The 18,512-nt window shown below is 36.5% G+C and overlaps 1 protein-coding gene across 1 annotated transcript; it reads right to left on the bottom strand.

Annotated features, from left to right (window-relative positions):
• Nucleotides 1–13,770: 13,770 nt before the first annotated feature.
• Nucleotides 13,771–14,908, bottom strand: LOC147624018 (uncharacterized). Its single transcript, XM_086820917.1, has one exon. The coding sequence runs from the start codon at nucleotides 14,726–14,728 to the stop codon at nucleotides 14,204–14,206; it is 525 nt and encodes a 174-aa protein (XP_086677043.1). The 5' UTR covers nucleotides 14,729–14,908; the 3' UTR covers nucleotides 13,771–14,203.
• Between the last annotated feature and the right edge of the window lie 3,604 nt (nucleotides 14,909–18,512).

Here is an 18,512-nt window from a genome sequence, read left to right as displayed (position 1 = left end):
TTGCCATTATATGAAATTTACTTGTAAAGGATACAACAATTCAGAAAATAGTTTTAGATGTATATATATATACGTACTACAATGGATTTAGAGTACACATATTCACTGAAACTACATATAAATCTTTAAGATTTACTTGATGGATTTAGATTTCATATATTCACACAAATAGGTAGGTCAAACTATGAAATTTGTAATGTACTTAGAAAATATGCTGCACCTTCCTTTGTGGGGGGAAGGATTTACACAATTGATAGAGTGTATTAGATAGGTGAGAGGAAGGGAAAGAGAGTAGGTAGCAACTTGCTATTGGCTAGTGATGTCAAGATAAAAAGAGGGAGAGAGGAAGCGTATAGCCAAAGCACAGAACCGCTATGTGTGTGTGTGTGTGTGTGTGTAAGAGAGAGAGAGAGAGAGAGAGAGAGAGAGAGAGAGAGAGAGAGAGAGAGAGAGAGAGAGAGAGAGAGGGAGAGCATAGCCAGTTAGAGAGAGGAGAGAGAAAATAGCTTAAGGATAGAACGATGTGTGTGTGTGTGTGTGTGTGTGTGTGAGAGAGAGAGAGAGAGAGAGAGAGAGAGAGAGAGAGAGAGAGAGAGAGAGAGAGATACGTAGCATGATCGTCTGAGCTAAGAGAATTTGTGTGAAAGTAATAAAAAATTAGTTTTGCTAATGGAATATGTGATGTTTTCCTCGATGTACGAATGAAATTGGGGTCACCAAAAGTTTTCCCTTTAACTAATCTTTTATTAACATGAAAATCTATAGGAATTAGTATTAATGCGTTCTTAGTACTACGCTTCTTTTGTCCAAAAAAAGTACTTTTTTGGACATCCTTTTATGCTTTCACCCCCTGAATCTATAGAAAACTTCATTTCTTAAACTATTGATGCACAAATAATATCTCAAACTATTGTATTGTTTTTATTTAATAATTCTTAAATTTTATCTTAAACTAATGTTATGTTTTTATCTCAAACTAATGTAATGCTTTTATCTATAATTACTTAACACTTTTTAGGTGTTTACAAATATTTTGTTTGAGTAAGTTATTTAGTTATAAAGTGTAGAAGAAGCTTTTTATTTTAAAACATTGTGAACTAAGTATTGACGATGAAATTAGGAAGTTTCACTTTATAAGTGTTCTTGAAAATGCTCCATCTCTCTCTCTCTCTCTCTCTCTCTCTCTCTCTCTCTCTCTCTCTCTCATCTGGATCCAAGAAAAGTGGAACACTTCCTAGTTCATTATTCTAGGAAAACACTTGCTATATAGAAAATAGACTAGCAATAAATCACTATATAGTCACTATGTAGTCACTATATGAGTAAAAAGGTGCTATATAACAAAAGTTATGAAAGCATTCACTATATAGTAATTGATCTAGGAAATGTTTCCTGTACTAATAAAAAGTTGCTATATAGCAAAAGTTTTCAAAGCATTCACTATACAATAATTTATCTAGGAAAGTTTTTCTATAGAGTAATCTATAAAGTAAATTATTGCTATATAGCAATCAATAATCAACGAATTATTATATAGTAGTCTATATAGTAAAATATTACTATATAGCAAATCAATCTATAAAAAATCACTATACAATAATGATTATTGTATAGTGATTTTATAGTAAAATACTGCTATATAGCAAATCAATCTATGTACGGATGTAATTGAATTCTCAACTCACATTTTCTTTAGGCACCCAAAAGTTTTCACTTTAAGTAATCTTTTTTTAACATGAAAATCTATAAGAATTAGTACTTAATGCGTACTTAGTACTACATTTTTTCTTGTACAAAAAGAGGACTTTTTTTGGACATCCTTTTATACTTTCACCTTAAAACTATAGAAAACTTCATTTCTTAAATTATTGATGCACAATTAATATCGAAAACTAATGTATTATTTTTATCTAAGAATTCTTAAATTTTATCTTAAACTAATATGATGTTTTTATCTCAAACTAATGTAATGGTTTTATTTATAGTTACTATATAGTGATTTATTGTCAGCAAGTGTTTTCCTAGAATAATGAACTAGGAAGTGTTCCACTTTTCTTGGATCTAGACTTTTACTATAGATATGTTTATTTTTTCTAGTAAACTATGTAGCAAAATATTTTTTTCGCTATATAGAATGTGTTGAAAATCCTTTGTGTAAGACCTAGCATGGTAAATTGCTATATGCAAGACAGCAAACAAGTACTCTTGTTAGGGACTGCTCAACTATGATACTGCTTGCATACTGTATATCTGGCCTCGTGTTGCATACATAAAGAAGGGATCCAAGAGCCTACTGATTTCTAGCATGCCCACTAAAACTCACAAGGTTTTTTTTTAAAAGTTGCTATACCCAAGGTGGGCGTTGGCCCACTGTCCACATTAAAAGGGAGCTTTAGGGAATTGGGATATATTATTCTAAATCTTGATATAATATTATTTATAAGGCTTATATATATATATATATAAGGTTAAAAAAATAAAAAGTAAAATTTTTAGACTAGCATTTCAAATGACATACATTCTTAAATAAAACATTTCACAATGACATGCAATTTTGCATTTTTTTGACGTGAAAAAAAAACTTGAACCTTTTTTTACAGGTAAAAAGGCCCTTGACAAGCAAAATACCCGTCAATTTTAGTAGCACACCCACTAAAACTCAAAGGTTTCAAAAAAAAAATTGCTATACCCAAGATGGGCTTGGGCTCTGATGCCATTGTTAAGACTCCTTTGTTAACTCCCAAGTGTCTTTTGAATGATGGAGCTTCTAAGTGCCACGACGTTTTGCTCCATTGTTTCGGTTGCTGGTAAGAACGACACTAACCAAGCAATCATGTACACTAACCACGCAATCATGTTGCTAATCTATCAAAGAAAAAAAAAGCTTAACACCAGATGTCAAATCTCTTATGTCCTTAAAAGTATTCCTAAAGATGATTGAGTTCCCATTGGTGGATTAGATGCATAAGTACCATTGGGAGGTGGTGTTGGCAAGGCTAAGTTGAGGAAATGCTAGTAATGCTAGCACTTCCACCATGCTCATCATTCTTTGGGCATGGTAGTAGTTAGATGATTCATGATTTAGATACCTTCTATAATATCCACATACCTATGATTTTCTTTTACTCTTAGAACTAGGCATTCATGAGTTATGTGGTTGTTTCTACAAACTACACACTAGGTCATTCTTGCTTAGGAACCAAATGAGGATGGCTAGTCTCTCTTGGAGTTACCTTCTTAAATACCTAATTTGAGTCCTTGAATCACAACCTTTTCTATGTTTTAGGCAGTCTATAGAGGGGATCATCAAAGTATATGGCATCCAAGCAATACTCCATTAGCATTCGATGCCTTTTAGCATATAACACATCATGTAGTTTCTTGTTTCTCAATTCTTCTAAGAACAATAAAATTAACCTAGTTTAGCTTGATTTTTTCTCAAAATAACACATAGTGTTCAAATTCTTAAGATGAGTCTCTCACAATTTTGTGTTCAAGGTACTTGAAGTGATATAATTATGTTATAGAGCTATACTTGACACTAGTCTTAGATAAACTCGTCATAAATGTTAGTTCCAAGTCTTCCATGGTTTCTCCTTATGGGTCTTCTACAATCTAAACCAAAGCAAGATGTTGCTTTTCCAAGGTTAAGTCAAAAGCATCTATCTTGGTTCTAGGATCAGTCACAATTTTTATAGTACAAACTTGCTTAAAATAGGGATCTCCCATTCTGTTAAACTTGAAAATTAACTTGGCTATGAGAGAGGATCTTATCCTAGGATATAGCTATAGTCCACTTCCTCTCTCACCCCCTGGGTCTTACTTCCATTGGGAATGGCATCAGTATTTCTTCTCATTTCATGGGCTATGTGAGTTAAGGCCTTTGTTTCAGCTAGTTTTGCTATTGGCTAATGAAGCCATTATAGCCATGTGTTTGGGTTAAACTATGGGAGGTACCTTAGTATAAGATGGTCCCATATATCCATAGGTTAATGCCCCAAAAGATACTTCTGCTAGTCACTCTCACAAGAGGTAGAAGCATGAATTTATCATTGATACTAGTACTCCAAGAGTTACAGGTACCACTTGAGGCTCTCTATTCTTGGCTTTCAACTCTCATGGTTCCCCATCCTAAATGGAATGGTACTATTGGTGCAATTGGGGTTACCTATTTGGCCCTTTCTAAAGGTGCATTTTCTTGCCTAAGAGCTCTCATACCAAAAAAAGCTAGATATTTGATCTAATTTGACTTTATCTTTGGGTTGTTTCCTTTATGGAATAGATGAAAATTCTCCTGTCTTCATAGAATTTCTTGGTCTTGAATTGATTTCCTTAGGAAAAGTCGTCGCTTCTCTTAACCTTAAAGTTCTATTCTCTAAGTTTGTATTAGATGGAATGCTCCCCACCTAGCCTTAGAAAAGTTTGTATTAGATGGAATGCTCCCCACCCAGCCTTAGAAAAGTTTGTTATAGTCTGTGTATTAGATGGAAGGTTCCTATGTCCCAAGTTTGTTCTATAAAAAACATAAGTTTGTTCTATAAATACTTTGGCATGGGTGTTTGGATATAACTTCTTTGGATATATGTGTTACAGTCCTCATCCACATATGTGGTTTGATCACTAGCTGGATGGTAACACTTGCTAACTAAGGGTGCATCATCTAGGAACTTTTGGTTTCTATCCACATTCCTCTATACAATGGTGATAATAAAGAGGTTGCCATGGCATCCTCATACATGCCTATATCACCTTGATTTTCTTGTACTCCCCTCAAAAAGAATCTATCTATTACATTTGAAGGCTTCTTTATGAAAGCTCTTGGAGTTTTGTGGACTCTATGATTTCCTTGTACTCCAGTTAGCACACCAAACCGCTGATACAAGATAATTTTTGCATGGGGATATATATGTTCCCTTTTGTATCTGCATAGAATTTTTGTCCCATTGCTTGTATACGATGAAATTTTTTGGGTTGTCTAGGATTCTTGGTTCTTCATAGCCTAGCAATGCTAGAAGTGACTATTGTTCCAAGAGCACCTAGCTATGGTCAATGTAGACTGGGACTTTTTCAATCTCTCATAATAACCATAGCACTATAGCATATAGGCTTCACCATCTGTTTAAACTTTTTCCCCTCCATTCTCATTGGTCGCTCAGCTCTCTTTGGTTTGGTGAGATACTTAAGCCCTTTTAGTCCTTATTCACCTACATGCCACCTAGACTTAGATATAATCTCATTCAATAAAGAAGTCTTCATCTAAATAATCAATGGAGGACTTAGTCTAAGAAGGAAATTGATTATAACCTATGTCCCAAGTATGTTCTATAAAAAACACAAGTTTGTTTTATAAATACTTTGGCATGGGTGCTTGGTGTAGTATTATGGAAATAAAGTGGGTCTTTAAGCTTACATGGCTCACATATGTATGATAAAAATGTCCTTGACCACAAGTCCCCCCCCGCCAGCATATGGAAAGTGTGTGTAGGTACATAATTGGGAAATGTAATTCTAGAATGCTTGGATGGAGAAAGAGGATTTTTCCATGTGTAAGTGGAGTCTCCACTTACATGCCACCTAGACTTAGGTATTATCTCATTTAGTAAATAAGTCTTCAATTAAATAATCCATGGAAGACTTAGCCTAAGAAGGAAATAGATTTTAACCTATGTCGACAAAGTTAAAGATTTATATTATTGTAATTTATAGCTAGAGGGTAATTCTCCATCTATAATAGGATCCTCCTCTCTCTTTTAAATCGATGAAGCCTTCACATTCAAGAATCATTGTCACTTTCTTTTTGTCCTTATAATCACTTAGTTATGCATTTTATTTATGTGGAAATAGAATCATTGTATTAAATCTTCATGTTTTGCCTAGCTTTATCTTTTTAATAAATCAGGGTAAGGAGAGGTTTAGGAGTTATTAATCTCCAAAAGGCTAGTGACCTCCTGAGGTATCCCTTGCCTGCCTTCTTTGGAGATATAAATGGTTTTAGTGTTATTAATCTCCAAAAGGCAAGGGGTTACCTTGTGCTAAGGTATCCCTTGCTGACCTTCTTTGGAGGTACAAATGGTTTTAGTAACCTCCTGCCAAGGTATCCCTTGCCTACCTTCTTTGGAGGTACAAATGGTTTTAGTGAGCATGTGGAAAGATCTTGGGAAACAAAGTCTTTAGGGGAAATGGCTCTCTATTTTGAATCATTAAGCTTATTCACAAGGCTACAAGTTTTAAGTGGACCTCTGTTTTGAATCATTAAGAAAGTCACAAGGCTAGAAGATTTAAGTGTAAACATTTCTGGCTTCTTTTCTTCCTTCCACAAAAGATCCCCCTTTTTTCTTCTTTATCAACATTCTAATTACCTTTAACACCAATATTCATGAAGGAAATGTTTTTTTTTTGAATAGACTCATTGCAAGTGTATTTATGCAAAATAAATGCAGATAGGAGATCTATACTACTCTTTACTAAACTACACTAAAATGGGCATAACTTTTGACTCCTTTATTTGTTTTTAAAATTTTTTATATGGATGCAAATCTCTTTTCAAGCTTTACACACTTGCCTCCTATAATGTTTTGTGTTTCTTTGTTTTAGCACCAAAACCATGGAGTTTGGTGTAGTTTTACTTTTCACTCGTCGATGGTTCAATTTCATAAAAAAAAAATTCATTAGTACAAAGCTCTTTTCAAGATCTTTCCATTGGTAGAATTTAATTTTTATATCATTATTTTATTTAAAAACTATCATTCTCTTGGGTTTTTAATTTTTCTTATCCTTTTTGTGCTTCTTGAGTGTATTCACCCCACAATGTTTAAGGTAAATTAATCTATCTGATTTGACTAACCCTATGAATGTTTTTTAGCCTTTTGGAACTTGAGTGTATTCACAATAATTTTTAGATCAAAATAACCTATCTCATCTGACTAACCATATGAATTTTCACATTACTTGTCTGTGCACATTTTTAGATAAGAAAACCTTTTGTATGTAAATAATAGCTCTCTTGTGTGGTGCGGAGAGATTGAGTGAAATCCTCCATTCACACAATTCCTTAATTTTTCCATTGGTGGTTGAGCATGAGAGAAGGTAGTCTGAAAACAAGCATCTCCATAAATTAAAGGTACAATCTGTCATCCTTACATTTAGAATTTTGTGGCACTGTGTTTCAGACACATCATAGATATAGTGGGTATTCAAATGGCACCCCCTGATCAGAAACCCAAGTTCTTTTAGGGCATGTTCCATTGCATTGAATTTTCAGTGTTTGCACTATCTAACTTCCTTGATTATTGTATATGTAAAATATAAAATTCTTAGTCCAAAGTCCAATGATCATCCCAATTTGTACATGAAAAGAACACATTGCACAGAGCTTAACTTGATTTATTGGAAAAAAAATTTAGGTGCTTTTATCTATTTTTAAAACTTAATTTCCTCCACTTAATTCTATAAAACAACATGTGATTTTCTATTCAAGATCTTGGTAAATTTGAAGCTCATCATTGAAGATCCAACAGTGAGAAGTTGGATATATATATTTAGAATGTGGCCGTATAGTCAATTTATAATTTTAACGGTTGAATTTCTTTCGACATTCTATAGAAAATTCACTTGTACTCTAATTTCTTGTGGATTAAAGTAGTTCTCATGATGAATTTAACAAAAACCAATTGAGTGAATTTGAGTAAGCGAAGCCCATTTTTCAGCCATCTTAATCAAAATTTTTCTCTTTATCTAGCCAAAGATCAAAAGAAAGATTGCCTATTAGGCTTGGTGTTTCACAAGCATTAAAAGCGTCAATATAAGCACGAATATACATAAGGTAGCATTGGGAAAAGCATCATTATTTTGAAGAATTCTACTGAAAATGCGTGCATGTCATTGCCATGTAATGAAGAATGTCCATGTCAACTTTTCACCTCAGCACAGTCAACTTGGTTGACTACCTCTAGCTACATGGAATGCCGCATCATATACATACATGGCATTGCCACCTCACCTTTCAGCATGAGGAATGCCCACGTGGAAGTTCCATGATGCCAGCAAATATTTCCCACATGGTAAAGCACCTGTCACTTTACCATCATTTTCTTGGTTTTTTTAAAAATCATTGTTAAATTTATTTTTTAAACAATAAATAGATGTTAATTTTATTTATTAAATAAATATTAGTTATTAAATTATTTAAAAAACTAATTTTAATAATTAAATAAATATTATTCATTGAATAAATAAATATAATTTAATTAAAATACTTAATTAATTCTTTAATTCTAAAGATTATTATTATATTTTAGAAGATTATTAAATTCATAAAATTATAGATATTATCCAGAATCTATTTCCAACCAATGAAATGCTTATCGGCTTAGTATATATATAGCCTAATTTTTTGAGTCACCCCTATTCTTGGAGCTTTAACAATTTTGGATCTATCTCCATTCCAAGCATATGTTAATCTTATTCTAGTATTACTTTAATCTTAATGATCTTTAAATTTAAGCTTAATCTCTTTATGCCTACCTCTTAGCATGGGCACACAAAGTCGCAAGAGTAGAAAAAGTAATAAGCAATGGGATCCCCCGATTCACCTTATTCATGAGGAACAAGCAAGGGTTCGCATGGAGGATCAAAGGAGAAGCGATCATGAGTGCAAGGGCTTGAGTATTACAGTACAAGGTGGGCTTGATTGATGAGGCATCATCTCCTCTCCCCCACCCATTCTCCATCTCTTCCCCATGACCCCACTCCACCTCCTTCGCCTCCTCATTCTCCCATAATTCTTTCTCCACACTATTTTGAGCCCTTTGCCACTCCTCCCTTGCATGCTATCCATGTAGTTGTGATAGTAAGTTGACTTGAATCATGATGATTACAATTTGGATGCGCATATCATTATATTTCATAAAGAGTTCTCAAAAGATAATGCAAAATTTCCTTTATTTGCCTTGAAAGTACTCTCCAGGTTTTGTGGTGGATATGATGTGCCATTGAATGCTGAGAAAGTGGTGCTGGTGGTGGAGAATGGAGAAACAGTTTGCATTGTAGGTGTTTGGTCGGGGGCATGGATGTCAAGCGCTAAGATGCCCCTACTACCTGTCATACACAACACAGGCTCTTGCGGTAGGAATAAATGAACTAGACACATTGCCTCCTTATGGAAAAATATATCCAATGAGGACAAGAAAGAGACAGTGTGTTCCTCCAGAACTGTTGCCTCCAGAGGTGCAACTGCCTAAGAATTGATCTCCCAGCATATGAAGTTCAAGACGAAGGCAAAGAAGAAGGAAGACCACCGAAGAAGATAAAGCCCACCTAAGACCATATTAGAGAGTTTGAGAAAATCCCAATTTTCATTTTGCAAGATTAAAAAATAGGGGGCACGGTAAACCCTTTTAAGATTATGTCAAAACCCCCTCATGTGACATATGATTGGAAAGCTCTTGAAGAATAGGTTCGAAATCCACATTCTTTGATAACTTTGGAATTGGTATGCTCAAGATACACCAAAAAGGAGATCAAAAAGAAAATTTCCAAAGTAATGGGATTTTCCCAAACTCCCTAAGATGGTCCTCCTCATCAAGCCCACTTTATCCCAACACAGATCAATTGTAAAGTATGGTGTATGATTATACAGTATATGATGCAATCATAAACAGAACAAAACCAGATTATATGTATAAATTAGACTCGAAGTATTGAGATTATTTTAAGTCTTCTTCTTCTTCTTTGTGCATCATTTCTAATACTGTCATTAAGTACTTGAGTGTCATTAAGTACTTGAGTGTCTCCATGTGTCAATGTTGTATTAATTAGAATCCCAATTTAGGATTAATGTTCTCATTTGCAAAGCAAGTATTCTCTGTCACCATTTTTAAGAATAGCGAGTTGAAAAGGGAATTAGCATGATCAGTAAAGGATATTTTTTTAAAACAAAACCTCATGGATATGAAATTATTTTTGGTAGATGAATCATTAAAGTTTCCATACATAACTACCTCAAATCATCAAACTCTTCATTCTGACAAGGTTTACATGCATCCAATCAAATATTCATGAGAATTGAATCATCAAAGGTACATAATACATAGTGCCCGAGCACTAGATTTCATGAGCACAGATAGAAACATGTCAGCACACAATTGGATGGCATACTTTTTTACATAGCTTTGTATCTAATAAGTATGCTCAAAATTGAATGGCATACTATTGTACACAGCTTCATGTACCTTAGGGGATAGGAAAAACAAATTTTTGTTAACTAGGGGTGGGTCCATTGGAAATTTGATTGCTCGTACAAGATGCATCACTATCAAGACCTCTCACTTGTAATCCCACAACTCGTAGGTTTTCTCATCTTTAGGTGCATAGAAGAACCCTTTCATAGTAAAACAACATCGTGCAATGGCATTCCCCCATCCGTCGTCCTTATAGGTCTCTTGCAGAGATCTTTCTCCTTTGTGCATTTCAAGATGTACAAGTCTGCATTCTCTAGATTTCCTTTTTCAGCTGTCATTCTGAAATTGTCTCCTAACAAGAAGGACATCACTAAGGGTAGCATGGTGCCCTTTGTAGAGGTGGCCTCCTCAATGTTTATGATGTCAATGTCAATATTTTCTTCTTCAGTGCCATCTACCAATGGCTCAAGGGCAATGTAGTCCCAGCTATGAATATGAGGTTGATTGTTGCATCTATGCCATAAGTCTTCCATACAATTACTACAATAACATGATAACCAATGCACCCTAAATGCTATTGGATCGTGCTAAGAGTATGCAGAGACTGAATATAGGGATCTTGTGTTTGTTAAAGCCTTGACATTCCATGCCTGATCTCTATCTATACCACCCAACTTTATGTCCCAAAAGACTCTACTAATGTACTGAGCTTGTGATGCATGTGTGGACTTTGCTCCAGTAGGTGAGTGTTTCTTGTAAAAACTTTACGACATTAGCTGCACATTGGAGCTTAGCACCATTAGGCTTGAGTTGTTTATGAGTTAGTGCTCTCTTCACCACAGCCCCTACACCATTGTGCTCTCCCTTTCCATGACCAGAGCCAAAGAAATTCTAAGTCATTTGCAACTCTCTGTGATGGCAGTGTACTTGGAAACAAAGTAGAAAGGCCTTTTTGCTTTGAATTGAGACAAAGCACCATCAGACCCAACCCAATGACGTTGTAGGGGAATACCGTAGGATAATAGCCAATTATAATGTAGCATGAAACAATGTTGCACAAAATGGGTATCATGCTTCTTATCTCATCAGAGATATAAAAGTGTATCGTTTTGTGGATGTCACTTGCAATGCAAAAGTATGTAATATGCACAAATATGGACACTTGTCTTGAATACAGTGCATTGACTGTATCTCATTTTTCTCCTTTCTCAGCAAATCTACAATAGATATTACCACATCTTTGGGAAAATTAGACAAGAATTCTTTGTATTGCTCAACTTGCCACCTCTACACAAAATTATGTTTGATAAACTTTCCGAGTTGGTGGTTGAACATTTGATTCAATGCCTTGCATGACATTTCCTTGTGTATTAACTCTTTCCTCTTCTTTGTCTTGCCATCATAAGTGGTTCCACAATCTATGTCCTAAAAGATCTTCACGGTGACAAGTCGACCAACATATGTAGATTCAACTCGACAAGCTACTATGTTTCGAGGACCACAGACAGCGTAACTCCCCATCAGACACTTCAAAGCATGGAAAATATTACCTTCAGCTTTGGGACATAGGATGCACTCCCATGCACTTGTGTTGCTCTTGTAGGACTTCTCTGTAGCCTTGCACACCCACGTGGCTGAGAACACATATTACAAATGACACAATAACCCAAAAGTAGATCCTCTAATCTAGTTCAAGGCATCTTTTAAGAACGACATCTGAACATGTGTTATGCAGCAACAAGTGTATCGATCCTTCAGCTTCTTGCACACAATAAGGTTCAAATCTAATCGTTTTTTGGTTCCTCTTCTTCTTGGTTGTATCAATAACTTTTACACAAAAGGATATAGGGAGCATGTTTTTGGCTTTGGTGTTGCTGTCTAGGCTACTCGATTACACTATAGGCCAAAATCAATAAAAAAGGAGAGCATGGACAACTTGCTGTTGGCTTAGTTGTGCCAAAGGGAGCAACCGACAGTATGTAAAGAATTACGTGAAGATTGCAGTCATTGACTAAGCAATTAAAAACAAAAGGTAAACCAATTCGTGGGAAGAACTTCAATGAAAGAGATTTAAAAAGATTAAGGTTGTGATTGCAGTCGCCACCTATGTTAAAAATAGTTGACCCTAATGAGCTATTTGTCGTAGAAATAGATGCTAGTGGGGAAGCCATAGGGGTGGTTTTAATGCAAGGTGGACGCCTAGTTGCATTTGAAAGAAAAAATCTTGACCGTGCTTAGCATAACTACTCATCTTATGATGAGTGAGAGTTACTTGCAGTGGTTCATGCTCTTAAAATGTGGGGACATTATTTATATGGTGCTACTTTTGAGGTCCGTATGGACCATGAAAGTATAAAATGGCTTTATACTCAAAATGAGTTAAAAGGTATAAAAAAAGGTGGCTAGAGATCCTACAAGAGTTTGATCTTCAACTTCATTACCAAAGAGGTAAATTTAACGTAGTAGTGAAGCATTGAGTCCTATGCCAATGGTGAACAAGTTAAGCTTCACCATATTCAAGAACAAGTTCTTGGATTCACTACATGGTTTGTGTGAGCATGATCCATCATATTCAGAGGTTTGGCTTGCTGTATAATCAACAAATTATTATATATTAGTCTATATAGTAAAATATTACTATATAGCAAATCAATCTATAAAAAATCACTATACAATAATGATTATTGTATAGTGATTTTATAGTAAAATACTGCTATATAGCAAATCAATCTATGTACGGATGTAATTGAATTCTCAACTCACATTTTCTTTAGGCACCCAAAAGTTTTCACTTTAAGTAATCTTTTTTTAACATGAAAATCTATAAGAATTAGTACTTAATGCGTACTTAGTACTACATTTTTTCTTGTCCAAAAAGAGGACTTTTTTGGACATCCTTTTATGCTTTCACCTTAAAACTATAGAAAACTTCATTTCTTAAATTATTGATGCACAATTAATATCGAAAACTAATGTATTATTTTTATCTAAGAATTCTTAAATTTTATCTTAAACTAATATGATGTTTTTATCTCAAACTAATGTAATGGTTTTATTTATAGTTACTATATAGTGATTTATTGTTAGTATATTTGCTATATAGCAGCAAGTGTTTTCTTAGAATAATGAACTAGGAAGTGTTCCACTTTTCTTGGATCTAGACTTTTACTAGATATGTTTATTTTTTCTAGTAAACTATGTAGCAAAATATTTTTTTCCCTATATAGAATGTGTTGAAAATCTTGTGTAAGACCTAGCATGGTAAATTGCTATACGCAAGACAGCGAACAAGTACTCTTGTTAGGGATTGCTTAACTGTGATACTGCATACTGTATATCTGGCCTCGTGTTGCATACATAAAGAAGGGATCCAAGAGCCTACTGATTTCTAGCACGCCCACTAGCTAAAACTCACAAGTTTTTTTTAAAGAAATTGCTATACCTAAGGTGGGCGTGGGCCCACTGTCCACATTAAAAGGGAGCTTTAGGGAATTGGGATATATTATTCTAAATCTTGATATAATATTATTTATAAGGCTTATATATATATATAAGGCTAAAAAAATAAAAAGTAAATATTTTAGACCAAGCATTTCAAATGAGATACATTCTTAAATAAAAATTTCACAATGACATGCAATTTTGCATGTTTTTTAACATGAAAAAAAACTTGAACCTTTTTTGACAAGTAAAAAGGCCCTTGACAAGCAAAATACCCGTCAATTTTAGGCCCTGCTAGTAGCACACCCACTAAAACTCAGAGGTTTCAAAAAAGAAAAAAATTGCTATACCCAAGGTGGGCGTGGGCTCTAATGCCATTGTTAAGATTCCTTTGTTAACTCCCAAGTGTCTTTTGAATGATGGAGCTTCGACGTTTTGCTCCATTGTTTCGGTTGCTGGTAAGAACGACACTAACCAACAATCATGTACACTAACCACGCAATCATGTTGCTAATCTTCCAAAAAAAAAAAAAACTTAACACCCGTAGCTCTTTTCAGTTCTTGTATGAAAGGTTAGATGGGTCCTAGAGGAGACGGAGCTCGTGATGGAAGAGGGCAACGGAGGCGGAGGAGTTGAGCTGGGTGACGATGCCGTAGCCTCGCACGCCTCGAAAGTCGCCGGTGCCACCCACGACGGCGATCTCGTTGGTGCCGGAGTTGATGAGGCCCTGCAGGCTGATCGTGCCGTTGAAGGAGCCGTCGTCGTAAAAGAGAACCTCCTGCACCTCCACGCCGTGGGTAGCGGAGGTACTGTAGCTGTAGCCGGCTTGGACGTTGTAATATCCCCGGATGAAGCCCAACTGCTTGGAGGATGAGTCGGCGCCCTCTGTGACGTTGAAGGCAAAGACCTCTGTTTGGCCAAAGCTGTTGATCATGGCCGGAATGAGTACGCCCAGGTCCTGTCCGAGCAACTCCATATGAACATAGTAATCCAGCGACGGCATGATATTCCAAGGACGTGCGGCGGCAGCAGCACCGAATATGAGCGCTAGTACTAGAAGCTCCACGACGCCCCTAATCATGCACTTTTCTTGCGGCCTAGATGCCATGGGCAGCGTGCAAATTGATTGCAGGTGCTGGCGTGTATGTACTCGGAGTAGTGTATTGGCACTGATTGCGGCGCGAGCGCACGAGAGTTCTAAAAGAGAGAGAGAGAGAGAGAGAGAGAGAGAGAGATGAGACAGGGATGGATCTGAGAGAGAGAGAGAGAGAGAGATGTTGCTTGGGCCGGGCGCTGATTGATGTGTAGTGCCGGAATCAGGGTGCCTTTATATAAACCATGCGCCTGCTGATAATTTGACCTAGACGAGACGACTCGGCCCGTCCCGACTGCTATACGCGTCCGTCCCGACTGCTATACGCGTCCGCCCCGACTCCGCCCCCCTCTCACTTCACACCACGAGAGCGACTCTTGAAAGAGCAAGCCCTCTCTCAACGAAGCATCCTTTTATACTTTCCCCCCTCTAGACTCTCACATACTATATATACTACAGTGAAGTTTGAAAGTCTCACAAATTTCTTTGGTCAACATATTTGGCACTCTGTTTTGAGCAACAAAAACACATAGGAAATTTCTTCAAGTGAGTTCTTGAAACTCCTAGCCAAGACACCAATGCACTCATTGACAACACTGTTGCCATCAAAATCATTGCTCAAATCTATCATTCAAAATCAATGCACAACATCATGGCTTAATATTAGTTAGTAAAAAAGGGTCCATGCCTAGATCTTTTTTTGAGAGGACTCTTTCACACTAAATATTCTCATAAATCGACCTAAATGACATTGATCCTATAGCATGCACAATATAGGCCATATACTATTCTTCGCATGCTTTTAATTTCATATATTCACACAAATAGGTAGATTAAACTATGAAATTTGTAATGCACCTAGAAAATGTGATGCACCTTCCTTTGTGGGGGGAAGGATCTACACAATTGATAGAGTGTATTAGATAGGTGAGATGAAGGGAGAGAGAGTAGGTAGCAGCTTGCTATTGGCTAGTGATGTAAGAACAAGGTGAAGAACATGGATGTGTATTTAGCCCCTTTAGTTGAGGAGCTTCATGTTCTATGGGAGGGCATTGAAGTTCATGATATTTCCAAGAGGTTTGGACAACGTGCACTAACATTGAGAGGAATACTTATGTGGACTATGCATGATTGGCCTGGCTATGGAGAGTGCTCAGGTAATACTGTAGCTTGTTAACGTATTATGTTAAGTCATGACTGTCATCCAAACTTACCTACTACAATCTTTTTTGATGTTCTACAGGGCTTTCAATGTGTCAGGGTATAATAGATGTCCATTATATGGGCCGCAACTTGAGGCTCGATACTCAAAGTCTATGAAGAACATAGTATACGAGGGCCAGAAGAAGTATCTCCCAGTGGACCATCCTTTGCATGAGGGATTTCTAGGGAGTTCTCCTTGCATATGAAAGATCAATGATTGGAAGACCTTATGGGAACTGGATCCAACCTGTATACCTCTAGAAATGAAGCGTCTATCCATTTTCCATCAACTTCCATACTGGAATGACCTTCTAGTGAACCATCTTCTTGACCCAATGCACATTTTCAAGAATATAGCTTAGGTGCTTTGGAAAACCATCACAGGAGCAAAGGAGAGCAAGCACAACGAGATGATTTACAAGAGGTTCAACGCATGCACCACTTATGGACCCAAAATAGATCAAATGGAAAGGTGAAGCTACCAAAAGCACCTTCATGAGACAAAGGATGAGCAACGGTGTGTAAAGAAGTGCATTAGTGAGTTTCGTATCCCTACAGGATGCATGCATTGCTTGAAGGAAGAATTTACAAAGGACGATGAAGAGTCATGATGACTGGCACAAATTCTTATTCGTGCTTCCTATAGCCATCAAGGATTGCCTCAACAATGACATTAGAGCAACAATTTATAAAATTGGTGTAGTGGTACGTTGGATATCAAGGAAAGAGATTAGTAGAGACACATTGGAAGCAGCACGATTAAACTCCATGGAGGCTATTACAATGGCTGAGAAATACTTTCCAACAACCAGTATTTTAACCATTCAATTGCACTTGCTAGTTCATGTGGTTGATGAAATTGCTGTGGATGGGGTTGTCCATAGCCGATGGATGTTTTTCTTGGAGAGATTTATGAAGACACTTAAAGGATTTGTTCGTCAAAGAGCTTGTCCTGAAGGTAGTATGGCAACGAGATGGCTTGTTCAAGAATAACTTGTATATATAACTGAATTTCTCAATACATCTAATCCCGATATGCTAAGATTATGGACACAAGAATCACTTGTATATAAAACTAAATTTCTCAATACATCTAATCCCGATATGCTAAGATTATGGACACAAGAAGTAGATGATTGACTACTTGGGGAAGAGCCACAAGGGAAAGGCCTTGTGAGAACAATGGATGTAGCATTGCCTGAGAAGATCAATAAATTTTGCATCTTAAACTCACATGCTATGGAGAAATGGATCGTGAGATATAACTTGGTGAAGGCTGAAGGGACCAAGCTCGTTTAAGTTTTAGAAGGAGTCAAACAACCCACACACTACCGTACCCAATAGAACTTGCTCTTCTTCCAGACTTTCCTTCTAATAAATGGCTCGAGCAAACCATACTACAAGCTAAACAGAATGGTGAATCAATAAGTGATGAGAAGGAGAAGCTTGCATATGGTTGTGATTTCCATGTATGTGAGTTAGAGATATCTATGCATTGTCTTTTATGTTGTGCTTTTATGAATTTATACAAAAAAAGTACTTATTTATTGTACTTGCAGTATCGTAAGTTTGGGGCAATTTGGTCACGTGGACGTCACTTTTTCGAGTAGAAGGAATAGATAAAAAGAGAACAACATTTGATTGTGGTGTGAAGGCTAATTTCATGCAAGAAAGTTGTTCAAGTGCAAGTGATGGCAACACTAAAGTAGGCATGCTAGATTATTGTGGGCGCAAGTAATTGTACGCAAATAATTGTGAAGGCTAATTTCATGCAAGAAAGTTGTTCAAGTGCAAGTGATGGCAATACTAAAGTAGGCATGCTAGATTATTGTGGGCGCAAGTAATTGTACGCAAAGATAAGTGTGGATTTCTTCAAGTAGACCGCACAAAGATATGGATTGACCAAAGGGACACATTTGTGCTACCAGAGCATTGTGAGCAAGTCATCTTTGTGGAAGACCCGACTGATCATAAATGGTTGTTTGTGATCCAAATAAATACACGTGGAAAACAAATATCTGAAGAGGTGAAAATAGCAGTTGATTGTTTGCTAGATGATGAGGAACTCCCCCCAAATCATGTGATGATTGAGCATACACCACTAGCACCTATTGAACAACAAGAAGCACAAGAAGAAGACATACTAGTTCAGGAAGAAGTAGGTGAGACTCACACAGGATTATGATCGGATGAAAGACAATAAAAGATGCCCTTTTTTTATCGCTAGCCATGGTGGAAGATTATAGTTAATTAGACAAACAAGCCATGTACTCCATGATGAATTTCGTAGACCAAATGGATTCACTCCATCCATCGCTAGTCCGAGTTGAATATGGCGAGCCTCCTCCTGAAAGGCTACCCACTTCTCTTCAATGTGCTTCCATGCAGGGGAATCTGCAAGCACACGCATAACACCATCCGTGGACCTAGTGTTACGATGCCAAGTCATCAATCCTGCAATGGATTTGCACTCTTGAACATTGTTTTAATCCAAGGGATGATGGAAAAGTGTCGTAAAACTTTTGCTGGTACCCTTTCTCCTTGCACATCTTGTCTATATCGCGATGTACCACAATGCGGACATTGTACTGCACTA

This window comes from Cibotium barometz, chromosome 26, assembly GCF_041138505.1.
Source record: "Cibotium barometz isolate CiBa-2024 chromosome 26, ASM4113850v1, whole genome shotgun sequence".
NCBI lineage: Eukaryota > Viridiplantae > Streptophyta > Polypodiopsida > Cyatheales > Cibotiaceae > Cibotium > Cibotium barometz.
This window is presented reverse-complemented; position numbering and strand designations above follow the sequence as displayed.

Coding starts and splice junctions, on each gene's coding strand:
- LOC147624018 (XM_086820917.1), bottom strand. CDS start 14,728: ATGGCATCTAGGCCGCAAGAAAAGTGCATGATTAGGGGCGTCGTGGAG.